Source organism: Penicillium verhagenii (genome assembly GCF_028828195.1).
Source record: "Penicillium verhagenii strain IBT 33310 chromosome Unknown utg000005l_segment0_segment0, whole genome shotgun sequence".
NCBI classification, from domain to species: domain Eukaryota; kingdom Fungi; phylum Ascomycota; class Eurotiomycetes; order Eurotiales; family Aspergillaceae; genus Penicillium; species Penicillium verhagenii.
Genome location: NW_026643169.1, coordinates 3,689,538 through 3,707,038, shown reverse-complemented (window position 1 = coordinate 3,707,038; position 17,501 = coordinate 3,689,538). Strand labels below are relative to the sequence as shown.

The following is a 17,501-nucleotide window of genomic DNA, read 5'->3' as shown; positions in this document are numbered from 1 at the left end:
CGGAGGAGTTGGCGAAGACGTCAGAGAGGGCTCTGGTCCAACTAACAACGTAGATCCGATGCGTCAGCAACTTGAACTTTTCAACAAGGTAATTTCATTTCCACCATGATCTCAGTCAATCTTAAAGCTTGTCAGGGAGCTATACCTCTACCACAAGAAAGTCTCTCTCCAGAAGAGGTGGAAGTGGAGGCCGATGGATTGCGTTGCACACAGCTAGGTTCGCATGAGGATCTTGCGGGTGAGATGATGGACGATCAAAAGGTTGGGGGCTGAAAAAGGGACCAGCTCCAATAGACCGCCAGGAGTAGTAATCAATTATCCTTTTAGGAAATTGTTCACGACAAGTGTAATGGGAGAGAAAGATGATCAAAGGAGATGTTCTCAGAGGGCGGATGACATAATTTGACGTTCAGTCGAGCTTTGGCCTTGCGGCTTTAAAAGAGAGACTCGCGTGGAAAACTCCCGAAACTATTGTAGATCGAAGGGTTGAATTAAGACTTGGCGGCACAGGGATATCTGTTACCTTCTGACAGTCTGTACTGAGCCCGTTGGCATTTCAATAGAATAAAATATCTTATAATAATTACAATTTCGCCGGGCACTGAAGCGCGCCTAAATGGCCCAACAGTTTCTTAGGCAGACACCACGTTACGCAACCGGCGTACAAACCCGCCAGGTACGGAAAGGCGGAGAACAAAACAAAAACCAACCAATGCTTTCTATGACGTGAAGTTTTGATTAACAATTATTTTGTCACATGAAGTCTTACGCCGGCGGTAAGAAAGAACCATATAGAACGCCCTGGATCAGGGCATAGGCTACCATGGCTTGTGCGGCAAGCGCTAAACTGCGGTGGTTCTTGCGAGGGTCCTGGAGACATTCCATGCCGATCGATACGAGGTACCAATACCATACAGGATACCCAGATGAGATCCGGTTGATAATTTGAACGTGATAGCTTGATAAGGCCATGATCGCCAGTAAGCCTTGGGGAATTGCCAGGCGGAAAAGCATGGAGCCCGGGCTAAGAGGTGAAGGCGCTGAGCTTCCAGACTGGGATCGCAATGTAGCGGGGGCTCGAATGGCCCACATGGATGATTTACCCAGTATGAACAGGACCGGCGCTGCGAGTAAGAAAAGAGGGATATTGGAGACGGTCCAGTACCGGAGAAACCCAACATTCCTGGGGAAAGGTTAGATTCGGGGCTAGAATTCCTAGGCGATAGAACAAAGGAGGGAAGAACTTACCAATAGTAGCTCTGGACCCAAGTATAGATACTGGGTAATGTCCGGCCACACCATTCACGATTTAGGTCGGTCAGGCAGTAAGTCCTGTAGGCTTGAATCTGAGGTACAATCATCCCGAGTGCCACAGTGCCACCACCCACTCCAATGATGATCAGGCGACGAATGTTGCGGGTGGACAAACCCTTAGTCAAGCCTGTCCATATCAAGAGACAGGCGTCATATGCGAACAAGAATCCGCTCAGTATACCATTACTGCGGACCATTGTGGCAATGGCAAAAAGCCCTCCTGCAGTAAGGACCTGCAAGTCTCGCAAGACCGTAAAACCCTGACGCTCGGAGATGAGAGACCCGGAGTACAGGTAGAAACCTGAAAAGTTGAGAAACGAGAAGATGGATTCTCCATACGGGGCAGATAGAAAAGCACCCGCTGGGGAGATGATATGAAGTGCAGCTGACAAGAAACAAATAAGTTTCTGGGTAACCGTCTCGTCACCAAATATATTGGCCGAAAGTAGATATAGAGCTAGAACCGAAAAATAGTGGGCAGCATGGGATAACACGACAGCTATCAAAGCAATTGGAACGGGGCCCCCTAGCCCGCCAGATTTGCGAAGTCCTGCGAGAAGGTCAGTTGACCCATGTCTTGTGCAGTATGATGATGTACAAAACAGTGGGAAGCATATTTACCAGAAACAAAGTATCCCAACACTCTCGGGTAGCCAAAGGCCCATTCTTGCTCGAAAACATAGCCCTGCTCAGCGATTCGGAGAAAATAGATGGAGTCCCAGCGAGCTAGTTTCAATGGCCAGGGGAGCGAGGTGGTGAGATCCGAGCCCTCATAGGAGATTAATGTAGTAGAAGTATCATAGCCTGGGCCCGGACAGGCAATGATCACAATAAACAGGAGGGCTTTCCACAACCAGAACGCGTGCGTTAAGCTTTGGATGGGATTCTCTAGCCGCAACATGGCCGCGGGTTTTCCAGTTGCCATCGCGGTCGGTCTAGACGCTGTGGCGTAGGGAAGTCCACCAATTGCCAAGAGGTACCTGGTTAGGGTCTTCAGCGGGTCACAAATCAATAAGAAAAAAAAATTGCTTGTGGATCTGATCAATGATCACCAAGTCAGCCGAGGCAAGTCGGTGGTGACAGAAACGCGGGTCCAAAGTCCAGAGTTTTGCATTATTTAATGTGGGCGTGCATAGGTGAGTCAGCGGGGGCTTCATGGATCTACAAAAACCGAGCTGAACAAAGCCACGAGCTGATCAGCTCTGCAATTGACAATACGAGGTGCAGGTTTATTAGTTTTCTGTGGGGTGAGCATATCTCGGTAGTCTTGTTGAAGTTTTACTAGCAGGATGGTTCAAATGTTTGTAGTTGGAGTCGTGAACATTCAGATAACTATTGTACAATAATTATTCACAACCAAGACTTCAAAGTGGCAAAATGTGCAATTATGAATCGATGAGAATTTATGAAGAACTACAAGTTCATGTACGATCTACTTCTTGGCAAATCGGTCATGCGACGGTCGGAATTGGACGAAACTCCACCGTAACCCTGGAACTCCCGATCAGTACAGCTGAAGCAGAAAAAGAGCTGAGCACGGTAAAGCTACCAAAAGCCGAGAAGATTTCGAGAACTCCAGTATAAAGACGCTAGCCTCTAGTTACTAGCCTATTGCTTACGTAGATTAACTCAAATCCCAGAATTTTAGCAAGAACCTTTTCCTCGGCAGCTGTTCGCCTTGGAGTACAGAAGCTCTCCAAACTCCACCTCTAAAAATTTGAATAATTTGAATAAAAATGAATAAAAAACCATTCATGAAGCGCAAATAAAGTTCTTTTAGCATATGACTGGTGGTGGGTCGTACGGTGCATTAATCTACCCGAGGAGCGAGGAAGCGGACCAAAAGGGATTCCTCCGCGCCGAAGTCCTACTGCAAAGGCTGAGAAGAGAAAAAAAAAAAAATTCAATTTTGTGGGAATTCAATGTTAGGAATCTCCGGTTCTGCGATCCGTGAAGATGGATCATTCTAGTAAATCTCTGATGGGTAATGATGAGCAAGATTACTATTTGTAAACTATACCTAGTTGCAAGACTCCGCTTACTCAGGTGCTTACATTTGGGTAATCCACCTCTTTTAAAGAAAGCCTTGGACCATTTCGTAATAGGATATGTATACGGAGTACTCGTAATTCCAAGACCCTGTTCATTACGAGCTTCTAACCTTGGAAACTACAAACATTGATGTTGGAACCATTCAGGTTTTATTTTATTTATTTTTATTTTTATTTTTATATATTTTTGTTTCTATTTTTCGGTCAATAAACAACAGCATGAACTACTGAAACTTGGAAACAAGTCTCAACATTTGAAACAATATAATCTTCGTTCACGATGACGTTGAGCCGCAAGCTTTCCATTATGATCCGGGATCCGGATGTCAACGGAGGCATCGGAGGTCACAGAGGCCGATCCGTCTTTCCAAAACTTCCCATCTCCACTTTTATGTATAAGGCTGACCGCCCATACTGTGGGTTGTACACATTGAGCTTTTCATGGGTCATACTCTCTCTTTTTTTAAACAAAAAGGAAACATCCCCCCCCTTACACCTGCCCCTTGCAGTTTTGCTTTCCTTACAATCCTTTCCCCATTTTACATTTACTTTGTATTCAGGTACCCTTAAGTTGACCACTGTACACATTCCCTTGATCATTCTCCCTTTACATTTTCTCTTTTCTTGTTCCTATTACGGCTTTTTCGCTTCCAGCTCCGGCGCGCCTAATCCCCACCCTGGCTGGCCCTCCGACTAGCTTTATTACCCCCGCAATTGACGCGTGGACAGGCCTGGATGCGTCGTCAGTGGATTGCTTCGTCATATATTAAACACCTAGCTCATTCTCTTCCAACACGAGCCCGGTTTTGGCGACTTTCAATCCTTTGATGTGGCTCCGCTAGAGTCCAAGAATGCTGCTGAATCTTGGTCTTACAGCGGATGCCGCAGCTGCTCACACTCCCGATCCTAGCGCCCAGCCAGAAACGCCACCCGCGCCATCTTCACCCTACTCTCCAGCCTTCTCCTTGGCTACTTTGCCATTTTTGGGCTCTCTATATAACAGAACCAAACAGCCGGATGGTCCTACCCAACCCATGGGTTCCATATCTGGTGTGGCCATGAGTCCGATTGCATTAAAACTGAGCGAGGGGGAGTCATCCAATTCTACTTCACCGGCCCTCACCAGACCTCGTGTCAGCCGCTCGAATACGATCACGGCGCGCAAGTCCACTCGCTCTAAGACCTCTTATCAGCTTGCCCATCCAGCCTCACATGCTCGCCATAAACGTTTGAAGCTTCGACCGAAGCTTTTGCTCCAGCTACAGCAGGTATCGCATACGCCTCGTCCCTTGCCCATTTTGGACATCCTACCGTCAACTATATATCTGCCTCGATTGGCTCGGAAGTTTCCTGCCATGTTCCGTGGGAAGAATGGTCTAGGTCCCAATGATTTGATCATTGTGATGAGTGAACTTTATGAACACACTGTCGCTAGTATCCCAGAAAGACCTGTCAGCTCCGAGGGGGAGGACGATGATCACCGAGAAGTCGTCGCTACTATCTGCCAGATGTTTCAGGACGATGCTCTTCAGAAGGGCAAGGCCGAGATTTGCTTGAATTTTGGACCGACATGGGAGGCTACGCCGCTTCCGAGTGGTTCTTACGAATTTGTCGCACGCACGGAAAATGGTTTGCGAGTGATGCGATGGGCATTGCGAGCCGGGAGGAACCGTCGAATGTCCGCACAACCTAGCTCGGAGCCCCGCGAAGACACCAAGCGATTCACTTTCAGTGTTATCGATCCGAATACTCGTCGGCACCCAGTCATTGCTTCCATGACGCGCAACCAGTTAGAAGTGTTTGATGAATACTCCACCGTCACCCGATCGAATACCGGCCCTACAACCCCAAGCTCGGGTATGTCTGTGATCAGTGATATTTCTGACGATGCACTGGATTTCAATACGGATGCGAATGTTGTCGCGCTTGAGGATGGACTTCGCACGTTAATAATAATCACCGGGATCTGGGTCGCTTTCCGTGAAGGGTGGTCAAGTAATTTTAATTACGGCGATCCGGTTTCATCCCCCATCGGCAAATCCATCGTTTCTCCAGTCACCTCGAAATTTTGCGCGCCAACAAATGTCAAAAGTGAAAACACCAGTCCTACACGTGGCGATGAATTGAATGAATTGAAGGAGGTAGTCAATCGTGGCAAGCGCCTCGCGTCCACCTCGAGCGTTCGTCGTTCAAATACCCTGTCACCTGTTGATGGAGGGAAATCCTTTGGAAGTCTCTCCAAGCGCTCAAACTCAACCGGCGCTGCATTCATGGACCGAGCAAAGCGACGAAGTGCCTCGGCAACCGGCAATCGCCCCAACCGCCATAGCGCGTTTGCAGGTGCTGGAGAGGACGGACGCGAGATTGTTGTATCTCGACCATCATCTATTCGCCTAAACTCGGTTGAGGCTGATAATACCTTGCACGTCTCCCAGCTTAAAAATAAACCCCAAACGAAGCCAACGAACGACAACCATAAGTCCACAAAGACTGCACCACCACCGCCATTGCATCCAGATTACCATAAGGTCTGGGATGCAGACGATATCAAAGAGCCTGAACTTGCCACTTCGCAAGGTGGTAAAGGCAAACGCCGACACCGATTCAGTTCTCTTTTCACGATTTTCCACCGAAAAGAAAAGGCCCATTAAGAAGCCTTTTCCAACCTACCGCATACGTATACCCCAGCATTTTGTTAGCGACTTATATTCATTTACTCTCTCGGCATATTGACATCCACCTCATATATTTTTTGGCGTTGTTTGTTTTCACATTTCCTGGCATCGCATCCTGTCTGGTACACAGCGTCTGCCTATTCTTCTCTCCCGATCATCATTCTCTTCTCTTCCTCCCGGGCCCATTTGGCGATACGCCTCGAATAAATATGGACAAACCCACATGCCATACACGATCAAAGTTTGGTATTGTTACATTACATTACACCTTTGCAACTGGTCACATGGCTATATCATGCTCCAAATGTAAATAGAAATGTTCCAACAACCATATTTTACATGCATTCACAAAATATACCAGTACGACCACATTCGTGCATAAGAACATCATCCCCGTTTACATAGTAGATGCCAGCCAGTACCAAAACCTTGGAACCTTAAATACACCACCCGTGCTAGTTTCGAACCTTGGAATGGGAGATTTGGACGATTAAGATGTTCAACATTGAAATCAATGTTTGGATCCCAATATTGTGAAGGTTCCGAGGTTTTATAGAAAACATGGAACCGAGCTTGAAGGTACCGTCATTCCGTCATTCCTTATTTTTCCGTGTCCACGGGTCAAATGTTGCTCTAACAACCCGTAGCAATGTGCACTGTCCCGAAGTCAGGCACACTCAAGTGCTGGAAACAATATGCACAGTGTCACAGACTGTTCATAACATTGAATAAGTAGCACAAATGAGTGGATGATTCTCAATTGTTAAACGTCCCCTGAATTGGGTGTCGAGATTCTACTGCAAGAAACCATAACCATCGCTATTCATCCGTCAGTCGCCCAGATCATCTTTGAGTCCATTACTCTCCGCCGATCAGGCCCTGTTCTTCGCCACGGTCGCCGACGATTCCAGACAGAAGTTCCGCAGTCAATCACTGTCTCTCGGCCACGGGGTGGTCTAAACCAGCCAATCGGTAACCACCACCCCCAATAGCCCACTGATGATTTCCTGCCAACATTGAAGAATTACTTCGTCGTCCGGCTGTGCCTCCGGAGGCTGACCCCAACATTCCAGTACAGACATTGCATGTGGAAAACATTGCGTGGTTGATATGGGATGAGCACAATCAATTATTTTTTTATCTATTTTAGGTACTAATATATTGAAATTGCAAGCCGATAAATTTAAGGTTCTTTAAGTTTGTTTGTTTCTTGAAGGTTGTTTGCTCTATAGGGTATTCTAATTTCTGTATAAATTAGGATTGATATAGGGTATGCGTGATTTTTCAAGCTGAGCATATTATTTAGGGTTGTTTGAGGTTGTTTGCTTGTTAAGGCTTATTTACTCTGTGGGGAACTTTAATTTCTTTATAATATCAAGATTTATATAGGGTATGCGCGATTTTTCGAGTTGAGCATATTATTTAGGGTTCTTTAAGGTCGTTTGTTTGTTGAAGGTTGTTTCCTCTATGGAGTATTCTATAAGGTACTAGTAGGTCGAGAAGGCTACATTTTGGCCTTGGGATTCATTGAGAAACATCCACCTGATATACAGACTCCCTTCTTTTCAAATGTTCTTTTCTTTTCAAAACCTCTGCGACTCCCTTACATAGGAATAACAACCTTCGGCACATACGGCTCCTCCAGATACTTGATCTCCTCGAGGGTCAACTTAACCTGGAGACTAGCAACCGCCTCGTCAATGCGCTTGATGCTGCTTAACCCAACAATAGGCTGTTCTTTAGGCTGGCTCAGTGACCAAGCAAGAGCAATCTGCGCCATGCTCACGCCCTTCTTGCCAGCCAGTTCCTCAACACGACCAACAATAGCCTTGTCAGCCTCACCTTCACGACCGCGCACAATTCCCTTGAGAGTAGCATCGCTGTTCTCGCGCACACCCCCACGTGAATCCCAAGGCCGAGTAAGAATACCGCGCGCCATCGGAGACCAAGGAATGAGCGAGACACCGCTATCAAGACAGTATGGGATCATCTCCCGCTCTTCTTCCCGATCAATCAGGTTGTGATAGTTCTGCATTGAGATAAACTTGTGCCAGCCGTTACGCTCGGCGACATTTTGCAGAGCTTGGAACTCCCATGCGGCCATCTGGAGGGCAGTTAGAATCTTTGTTTACCCAGCGGGAAGTATAGGAGCGTGATCAATCGCGAGGGGGTAAACGTGAACGTACCGTGCTAGCTCCAAGGTAGCGGACCTTGCCGCTCTCCACGACGTCGTTGAGCGCCTTCATGATTTCCTCCCGGGGCGTCTCCCGGTCCAGACGGTGGATCTGCAGCACATCGATATATGTGCCCAGACGCTCGACGCTAGCGTCCACAGCGTCGAGAATGTGCTTGCGTGACAGACCGGCCCGGTTAACCCACGCGCCGTCGTTGCGGGCACTGGCGGAGATCTGAGGGAGTTCTCCCTGGTCGTCGACGCCGAAGAAGCACTTGGTCATGATTACGACCCGGTTGCGAGGGATGTTGTACTTCTTCAGTGCCTTTCCGACGATCTCTTCGGAGAGACCATGGGAGTAGACATCGGCCTGGTTTGTGGTTATTAGGATCAGTTTGCCTGTTGAGTTGGGATTTGTGGATTTGTTGAACTAACAGTGTCCCAGGTGTTGATTCCCTGCTTGTATGCGTGCTCGATCAGAGGCAGGGAATCTTCCTCATCCAAGACCCAGTCTTGCCATTGCTTGCTTCCAAAGCCCATGGTACCAAGTATGATCTTGGACACCTTTAGGCCGGAGTTTCCAAGGCTATATGCCGTTATTTCTCAGTATATTGGGGTGTCATGGTGGTTGAGTCATGGTGCGACATTAGGTGCGGGGTTCATACCGAACATATTCCATTTGGGCGGACATATTCAATGCTTCAATTTCAAATCGCTGATCGGAGATAGTCTGTCAAGAGAATCTGAGGAAAAATTTCTTGTGTCTATGACTCAAGTTAGTACGATGTATACTATCGTTGAGAATGACGTCAAGCGATCCACGAAGAACATACTAGGATCAAACAACACTCTTCAAACTCGATACACAGAACTGAGGTAGTTCAAAGAGCGAGCTAGATTGAGTGGATGTAAATTGGAAAGAGATTTCAGAGAATAGAAATCAGTGGAACACTCTGATGTGTGGCATTAATAATTCGGTGATCGGGGCCATCGGCGTGGTGAAGATATGCCGAAATCCACAAGCGAAGATCAAGTAGCCGACATATAACCGGCTAGCTTTGCTGCTGTCCACCCACCACCCTCGGGCACCACCAATCGGTCCGTAAGATCGGCTGTGAAGATCCGGGGTAAGGGTTCAATTCGTGTCGTATCGTGCCACTTTAATGCTAGCACGAGTCCTGCACGACCAGTCGTGTTTTCACCAGAATTTGTGTCAGACCGGTTTTCTCTGTTTTGAACTTCCAGGTATGGACCGTATGACCAAAGGATAATCAACTCTCACGAGTCACAACTACTAGGTTGTTGCACAATTTTGGATGCCCATGTATGTGGATTTAGGTTGACTTGAGCAGCCCTGTAAGTTTATGTCCTCAACCTTAGGTATGATCTGAATTAAACAATTATGTAGCATACTATTTACTAGTCTTTTTGGTAAGCCTTAACTTAAAACATTCAAAGTGCAAAGTGCAAACTATGCAATCTGAGATCTCTTGGGAAAACCACGTGAGTGGAGTATCACGTGAAGAGCGAGAGGGATTTGTCGCGTTTTATGTTGGGCGGTGCACAGAGCGGTGAGATTGTATATGGTGAATCGTGGATTCGCTGTTGGCCAGGACATGATATTCCCACACATTGACGCGATCACTATGAACACACTCAAATTTGTCACCGGCAATCCTAACAAGGTCATCGAGGTCAACGCAATCCTAGGCGGATTAATACCTGTTGAACCCGTCTCATTAGATCTTCCCGAGATACAGGGATCATTAGAAGAGATTGCAATCGATAAGTGTCGGCGAGCCGCTAAAATTGTTTGGTCTCCCTTGAACAAATTCCTTCAATAAACCATGTTAACTGGTTGTTACTAGATCAATGGACCAGTCATTGTTGAAGACTCAGCTTTGGAATTCCACGCTATGAACCGACTTCCAGGCCCGTATATGTAGGTGATGGATAAACACTCTCTATAATGACTCATAGGAATGTTTCTCACGCATCTTGGCTTTGCAAAAGTAAATACTTCTTAGAGTCGCTAGGGAACGACGGTTTAAATAGACTTCTTTACTCTCACACCGATAAGAGTGCGGACGCCGTTTGCACATTTGCCTTTTCCGCCGGTCCTGAGATGGAGCCCTTGGTTTTTCAAGGAAGACTCGAGGTTCGTCGAGGCAAAAATCAGATGCCTTGTAGCCACCTACTAAAAATATGGATGGATTATAGGGTAAAATTGTGCCTGCTAGAGGTCCACCCGTTTTTGGTACGTGCGATTGATGGGAAGAGTTTCCAACCTTGGAATAGGAGAGAGTTGACAACGCAGTCCAGGATGGGAGCCTATCTTTGAGCACAAAGGAGAAACTCTTGCGGAAATGGCGCATGACAAGAAAGTATGAAAGTCTCCGCGCTGGCCGATCATGTCGTACTAATGTGATCTAGAACAAACTATCCCATCGATACCAGGCCTTGTTCAGGTTCCAAGAGTGGCTGGCTCGGGACAATAACCGGTTAATGGTGTGTGGGTAAAAGTCGAAGATCAAATCTCAACTTGCATAGAGAACTTTCGATATAGATCGGACACGATTGGATGGGCTCCATTACTCTTTTCGTTGCCCCGCAGTTTGCTTGGAATCGCGCGGGGACAATTGCCATATTCCGAGAGGGTAATATTCCCCGCGCCTGTTGGGCCCCACGTACCCCAGATATGACATCTGAACACAAGTGAGAGACATGATCGGTTAGCCATGCTCATCGGAAGTAATACCCCACGAAAAGGGGTGGACGTCAGCATTCCAATTACTTATTACATACTTATTGAGTCGAAACACTGCAATGATATTTATACAAACCATTGCCCGTTCGGCTTCTCAGAAGCAATTTCTCAATCCTACATATTATTTCCCTCGAAAGGATTCAGACAAGGACATCTGGACAATCTTTTATCTTTTTAACTCCAGCATTTCCCAGGCTGCTCTCTGATTCCTATATACCTGCCATCTCCTTTCTTTCTCTTCTCTTGGCAATCCGCCACCTGCCACCCGGGCAGTTTTACCTCTGCTGCAATATGCTGTCAATCATAGCAGTCGCTCCCTATGCGATCGGGCTTCTTGCCTTTGCCTTCTTCTTCTTCTTCGGCTATCCATATGTAGAGTATCTCCGTGACCCCAAGGGTATGTTGAAGGAAACCAACCCCCGAGAGAAGACCAGATCACTGATGATATTGCAGGGTTCCGCAAATATCCCAACCTCCATCCCTTCTCCGGATTCTCAGCCATTCCTTTCATGGTTATGGCATCGCGGGGATTCAGGTCCAAAGAGTTGGCAGAACTACACAAGAAGCACCCTGTGATTCGAACGGGACCTAACATGCTTTCCTATGGAGATGTCCGCGCGATAAAGGATATCTACGGCCACAATACCAAATGCACCAAAGACAGCTCGTACTTGATCACCGCCGGATCTCACTTCAATCTTGCCGATGTTGTGGACAAGCCAGACCATGCAAGAAAACGCAAGGTTCTCTCTTCGGCATACGCTCTGAAAAATTTAGAGAGCTGGGAATATAAGGTTACCGACAAAGTTCAGAGAATGTTTAAGCATTTCGATGAGGTCTGCACAATAGCTCCAAAAGAAGCTGTCGCTTCTGGTCGAGTGGCACCGGATCAAAATGAACTGACTCTGGACCTGCGTGCTTGGAACAATTTCTTCACTCTTGATGCCATTGCCGACATTGGGCTGTCCGAGAAACTGGGCTTCCTGGACCAAGGCAACGACATGTGCGTTGCTGAAAGGAAGGACGGCTCAACATACATGACGAGCCTCCGCGATGCACTCTACCCAACAGCTCGCAAGCAGTCATACATCTTATGGAACTATGAGTGGTATCCCCTCCTGAACAAGATTGTCAACGTGATCCCCTATTTCAACCAAATGCAAATAGCGAGCGAGAACTGGGAGAACATCATGTGGCGCCGAGGGAATGAGAGGCTCCGTCGCTATGAGGCAGGCGAGAAGCTCGATGATTTCTTCCAGGCCCTCATGGAGGACAAGAATGGAAACCCGAACAACCTTGAATGGGGCGAGGTGGTTGCCGAGTGCAATATTATGATGAATGCAGGCAGCGTGACAACGGCCGTATCGATCACAAATGTCATGTACCAGTTACTTCGCAACCCTCGCACCCTGGCCAAGCTTCGCGAGGAGCTGGACAGTGTGCTCGACGAGGACGAATATGTCGCCGACTACGACAAAATCAAGCACCTTCCGTACCTCCGTGCCTGCTTAGATGAGTCTCTGCGGATCTTCCCGCCCACATCTCATGGTCTTCCTCGTGAGACTCCTCCATCGGGCACAAATATTCTCGGGGAGTGGGTCGCTGGCAATACGTCTGTTAGCATGTCTGCTTATGTTGCCCATCGCGATGAGGGTGTTTTCCCCAAAGCAGATCAGTACATTCCTGAGCGATGGCTTGGGGAGGAAGGAAAGTCTCTTCAGCCCTACTTGATTGCATTCTCGGCTGGGGCACGCTCTTGTATTGGTCGCAATATTTCTTATCTGGAACAAACAAAAGCCGTGGCTTCTATGGTGCATCGTTATGAGTTTGCTTTGGCCTACCCTGGATGGGAGCTGAAGCGGGAGGAGACTATGAATTTGATTCTGAAAGACATGCCTGTGAAGATTTGGCGGCGAAATGCCCAGAGCGTGGGGAATGTTCTGTCCAAAGTGTAATGTTGCATCCATGCAGGTGGATGACTTTAAGTTCAAGAATATACATGATACTCAAGTGCTCATGATATAATGGCTATTAAAACAGATGCATAAAAATTCTCAAGTCTATTAGTAGTAAGTATAAATTTGGCATTTTTGTTTTTCTGCCGCTTATCATCTTAATAGCGGGAGGAGCGCTATCGTTATAGGAGTGAATGGAGTGATAGAGTGAGCACTGATAGTTGCCTAGTAGTTTGAGAGATTGCTAACTACTACACTTCTCAAGTGCTCACTCCGTAACTTTCTCCTTCGTTACTACTCATCTGCTCATAACGGTGTCAACTTGTGCTACTCCCTCACCATCCTGTGCATACTCATTTCCACCACGTGTTCGCAAACATGAGTGACCGCGCTTACAATTCTTGTAAGTTGTGCCCTTTCCTATAAAACTCCCACTCTTCAAAACTTTCTTACATGCCTTCCCAGTTACCACAAGGTACCTTGATCACGATGTCTTCCCCTCTGCGTCCTAACACAATGTTCCTTCCAGATATGGAAGCTGCACGCACGATTGAAAGTTCTAGCTTGATAAATTCTCTCAACCAGTCAACTCGCTACGCAAGCTCGTTCTGGACATCCCGGAAACCTTGGACGGTAGGGTATACTCCCGATTACGCTAGTTGCCCCCCCCCCCCGGTTTGGACCCGATGTGACCGGGGACAGGTCTGCAGTTTTCGATTGGAAAAACGAAAAAATCACACCCGAAGGAACCTCCTTGGAAAGAAAGAGGACATGCCACCAACTATTACGGTGTGAGCGTATAGGTGGTACATACATCATGTGCATTAACTATGTGGGATCGGGTTTCTCCATTCGTGGTATGGCAGCGTAACAGGTTACTGTCGAATGTTCAGATATACAACCATGCTGGCGAGCAGATTGGAGCGCTCCGGCAGAGCGGCTTCATCACCATAAAAAACTCCAATAGCATGATTTTTATCCAGATTGGTCAGTCCCGGGTTATGGTCGCACGGACAACGGATCCGAATAAGACCCCCTGGTCCCTAGCCGCTAGCAGCTCCCCGTCGATGACTATGTTATCACTTCCCTTACCAGATGGAAGTTCGCCAGAAAACAAAGCAAAATAACAACCGTGGCCAACCTCTGAATCATTGACATAGGTCCTGTGACCCCGATAGCCGAAGAGAGTGTACGCCAATGAGCAGAATAGGCAAAACCCAAGTGATTGTCACTGATTGACAACGTCATCTCCTGATCAGGCAGAGTAGGCTTGACACTTACCTAGTAGTTATTCATGAATTTGAATAGCGCTGACAATAACTTACTAAAATTAATTCAAGACTTCAGGGGCCATTCGTGATATTCAGAGGTTGGTTAAGTTGACATTAAGAAATTTGCCTCATAAAAATCATGGTAAATCTCAAGTTTGTATTGAAATTCGAGGCTAAGCGCGATTCGGGGGTCAATTTGAAGTGCGTGGAAATAATATTGTAGACTAGTAAATTTCAGTGGGCTGCGCGTGATTTAGATGGTGTCAAAGTGCATTTAGGATCATGCAAATTCCTAATACCACGCATGCGATTAAACACTGGTGCGGGGGAGGACTTGATCGGGGAAGTTACCCCGGATACCTTCAACCTGTGTTCTTTCATACTACAGCATACATAATCTTGGAGGTTCTTAGTTCATCCAGATATTGGAGTTCTGTTTGAGTAAATCAATATAGCTCGATTGGATACATTAAAACCCAGGCCCCATACTGTGCATTGTGGAATGGGAATCTTTCCCCGTCGTATTGTCGTATTGTCGATGAAAGTGGAATTAATCACCGGCATCTCTTTCCCCAAGTGAGTATTAAAATTTCGGAGATGCCAACTTAGCCTTGGTGCGGGGTATGAGGTTATCGGTACATAATACTAGTATGGAGTTGTAGTCCGTAATTGATGAATAAATGAACTATATTGAACCTTGGAAGCTCTAAACAGTATAAGTATCTAGTAAATCAGTAGGTGCCTATTAAATAGCTTTCTGCTGCTCGCTTTCTCTCTTCATTGTTACTTCCAAGGTTTCCCAGGTGACTCTTGATCCAACCTTCAACCTGACAATACCAAATCTGCCACGCCCACAATGGTGTCTTTCGCAGACCTTGCACAGATGACTATACCACCAGCGATCCTGGTGGAGCTTCAAAATTATACGACACCGACCGGCGTCGCTGATTATGCTGCTTTGGCAATTATCGCCAGTGTTTCAGCAGGATATTTCTCACGAGGGACTCTCTGGGACAAGGCGGATCCACATTATCATCTCTACTTCGAGCGTCCACAATTAAAGAATGGTAGCCAGGCTAGTACCAATGCCAACAAAGAGACCAGGAATATTGCACGCAAGTTGGAAGAGGCTGGCAAGAACATTGTCATCTTCTGGGGGTCGCAATCCGGTACTGCGGAGGGCTTTGCCAACCGCCTGGCCCGAGAGATTTCCATTCAATGGGGTCAGGAATGTATGTCAGCAGACCTTTCGGATTATGATCCAGTCACCATCTCTGAGATTCCGAATACAAAGTTGGCCATTTTCATTGTTTCGACATACGGCGAAGGCGATCCAGCTGACAATACCGCGGATTTTTGGAGTTGGATCACCAAGGCCGGCGGTATATCACTAGCCAATCTTCAATATGCTGCCTTCGGCCTGGGCAATACCAACTACAAATTCTACAACAAGGTTGTTGATGTTATTGTGGAGGGGTTGGAGAAGTTTGGGGCCCAAGCCTTGATGCCAGTCGGTAGAGCCAATGATGCCGAAGGTGCTACTGAAGAGGACTTTCTGGCTTGGAAAGAAGGCCTCTTTAAAGTATTCAAAGATAAGCTGGGCTTCAAAAAGGGTGAAGCAAAGTATGTTCCAAGCCTAAAGGTCGAGGAAGATGAGTCTCTGGAGCCCATTGACCTTCACCACGGGGAGCCGAACAACCACAATGATACCGCCAAAGGAGCTGCCCAATCTTCAGCCGTTCGCAGCTTGAGCATTATCAACTCTCGAGAGCTCTTCACCTCTTCCAACCGCAATTGTCTCCACCTAGACGTGGATCTCGGCAACCAGCCCGAATTAACATACAAGACGGGTGACCATCTTGCCATCTGGCCTGCCAACCCAGACTCAGAAGTTGAGCGTTTACTCAAGACCCTCGACCTTTCCTCTCGTCGCGATGTTCCAGTCATAATCAGGCCCGTCGACCCAGCTACAAAGATCACCCTTCCAACCCCGACGAGCGCCATCGCCCTTCTCCGCTACTACCTGGAAATCTGCGGCCCAGTCAATCGAGACCATGTCCGCGATCTCGCTCAGTTCGCACCTACGGCCGAAGCGAAGACCTACCTGACCCAGCTGAGCCAAGATAAAGACTTCTACGCAGAGTTCATCAGTCGCACCCACCTGAACCTCGGTCGTCTACTACAACTTGCCTGCCCCAGTCAGACATGGACGAAAATTCCCCTCTCCTACCTTGTGGAAACCTTACCACACACCCGTCCTCGATACTACTCCATTTCCTCGAGCAGCGTAGTCTCACCCCGGAAACCTTCTATAACCGCCATCATCTCTTCAACTCCGCTTCCAGGCAACCCAAACGAATTGGTCCACGGCATCACCTCAAACTACCTCCTAGCCCTCTCCCAACATGCAAACTCCCAGCCCCATCCACACGGCATCACATACCCTCTCAACGGACCTAGCAACGCACTCGAAGATGGTGATGGCCACGGCAAGATCTTCGCCAACATCCGTCGAAGCAAGTTCAAGCTCCCCATAACGGCCAAGACGCCACTGATAATGGTCGGAGCCGGAACAGGACTTGCGCCCTTCCGAGCATTTCTTTCCGAGCGATGTCAGGTGCAGAAGATTGGGAAGGAGATCGGACAGATGATCCTCTTCTTCGGATGTCGGGATCCCGACGAAGACTTCATTTACAGGGACGAGCTGGAGGCAATGCAGAGTGCGCTCGGAGACAAGTTGCGGTTGATAACTGCATTCTCGAGACTTGAGGGTACGCCACGCCGATATGTACAGGACCGGGTTTCCGAGTTCGGGCAGGATGTTGTCACGTTGATTGATGAGGGTGCTAGCTTCTATATCTGTGGTAGAGCTGGGATGGCCCGGGAAGTGGAGAAGGCTGTTGGCGTGACGATGCGGCAGGCTAAGGGGTGGTCGGAGGATGAATTCAACAATTGGAGTAAGGTCGTTAAGAAAAAGAACAAGTGGCAGGAAGATGTTTGGGGGTGATGGGGAAGTTCTTTTTTTCTTTCATTTCCTATAATTGTTTTTTTTGGTTCTACAGACTCTTTCTTTCTTCTCCTTTTTTCTTGTTGTTTTTTGCTTGCTTTTTACAGATCTCCTTTTTTGCCACCTGTACCTACTTTCAACATTTGTTAGATTTTCCAAGCCAATTTCAATAGAGTTCCACCAGTGCACGCTACTAGCCGAGCTGACTTAAGAAGCGGGCCATGCGACCAATGTCTGAAAAGGGAAAGACAGATGTGCGCGGCCTTGGTCGTAAATATTGGTTGACCT

At 47.4% G+C, this 17,501-nt stretch overlaps 6 protein-coding genes across 6 annotated transcripts; 4 read left to right on the top strand and 2 right to left on the bottom strand.

The window, feature by feature from the left end:
* Positions 1-765: 765 nt before the first annotated feature.
* N7466_004897 (uncharacterized protein) lies at positions 766-2,239 on the bottom strand (the record flags this gene model as incomplete). Its single annotated transcript, XM_057164294.1, has 3 exons — positions 766-1,183; positions 1,249-1,864; positions 1,936-2,239. 3 exons carry the CDS (start codon positions 2,237-2,239, stop codon positions 766-768), a joined length of 1,338 nt encoding a protein of 445 aa, XP_057022975.1.
* A 1,977-nt stretch (positions 2,240-4,216) lies between these two features.
* N7466_004896 (uncharacterized protein) lies at positions 4,217-6,016 on the top strand (the record flags this gene model as incomplete). Its single annotated transcript, XM_057164293.1, has 1 exon — positions 4,217-6,016. The coding sequence occupies one exon, from the start codon at positions 4,217-4,219 to the stop codon at positions 6,014-6,016; it is 1,800 nt and encodes a 599-aa protein (XP_057022974.1).
* Positions 6,017-7,643: 1,627 nt separating this feature from the next.
* On the bottom strand, positions 7,644-8,904 carry N7466_004895 (aldo/keto reductase; the record flags this gene model as incomplete). The annotated part of the gene is made up of 4 exons (XM_057164292.1): positions 7,644-8,144; positions 8,227-8,583; positions 8,649-8,799; positions 8,879-8,904. 4 exons carry the CDS (start codon positions 8,902-8,904, stop codon positions 7,644-7,646), a joined length of 1,035 nt encoding a protein of 344 aa, XP_057022973.1.
* A 925-nt stretch (positions 8,905-9,829) lies between these two features.
* Positions 9,830-10,869, top strand: N7466_004894 (non-canonical purine NTP pyrophosphatase; the record flags this gene model as incomplete). Its single annotated transcript, XM_057164291.1, has 7 exons — positions 9,830-10,024; positions 10,082-10,155; positions 10,194-10,371; positions 10,434-10,470; positions 10,536-10,597; positions 10,647-10,721; positions 10,780-10,869. Coding segments are annotated over 7 exons (711 nt in total), but the record flags the coding sequence as incomplete, so codon positions are not given.
* A 402-nt stretch (positions 10,870-11,271) lies between these two features.
* Positions 11,272-12,935, top strand: N7466_004893 (cytochrome P450; the record flags this gene model as incomplete). The annotated part of the gene is made up of 2 exons (XM_057164290.1): positions 11,272-11,377; positions 11,434-12,935. The coding sequence occupies 2 exons, from the start codon at positions 11,272-11,274 to the stop codon at positions 12,933-12,935; spliced, it is 1,608 nt and encodes a 535-aa protein (XP_057022971.1).
* Positions 12,936-15,062: 2,127 nt separating this feature from the next.
* Positions 15,063-17,213, top strand: N7466_004892 (NADPH cytochrome P450 oxidoreductase family protein; the record flags this gene model as incomplete). The annotated part of the gene is made up of 1 exon (XM_057164289.1): positions 15,063-17,213. One exon carries the CDS (start codon positions 15,063-15,065, stop codon positions 17,211-17,213), a length of 2,151 nt encoding a protein of 716 aa, XP_057022970.1.
* Between the last annotated feature and the right edge of the window lie 288 nt (positions 17,214-17,501).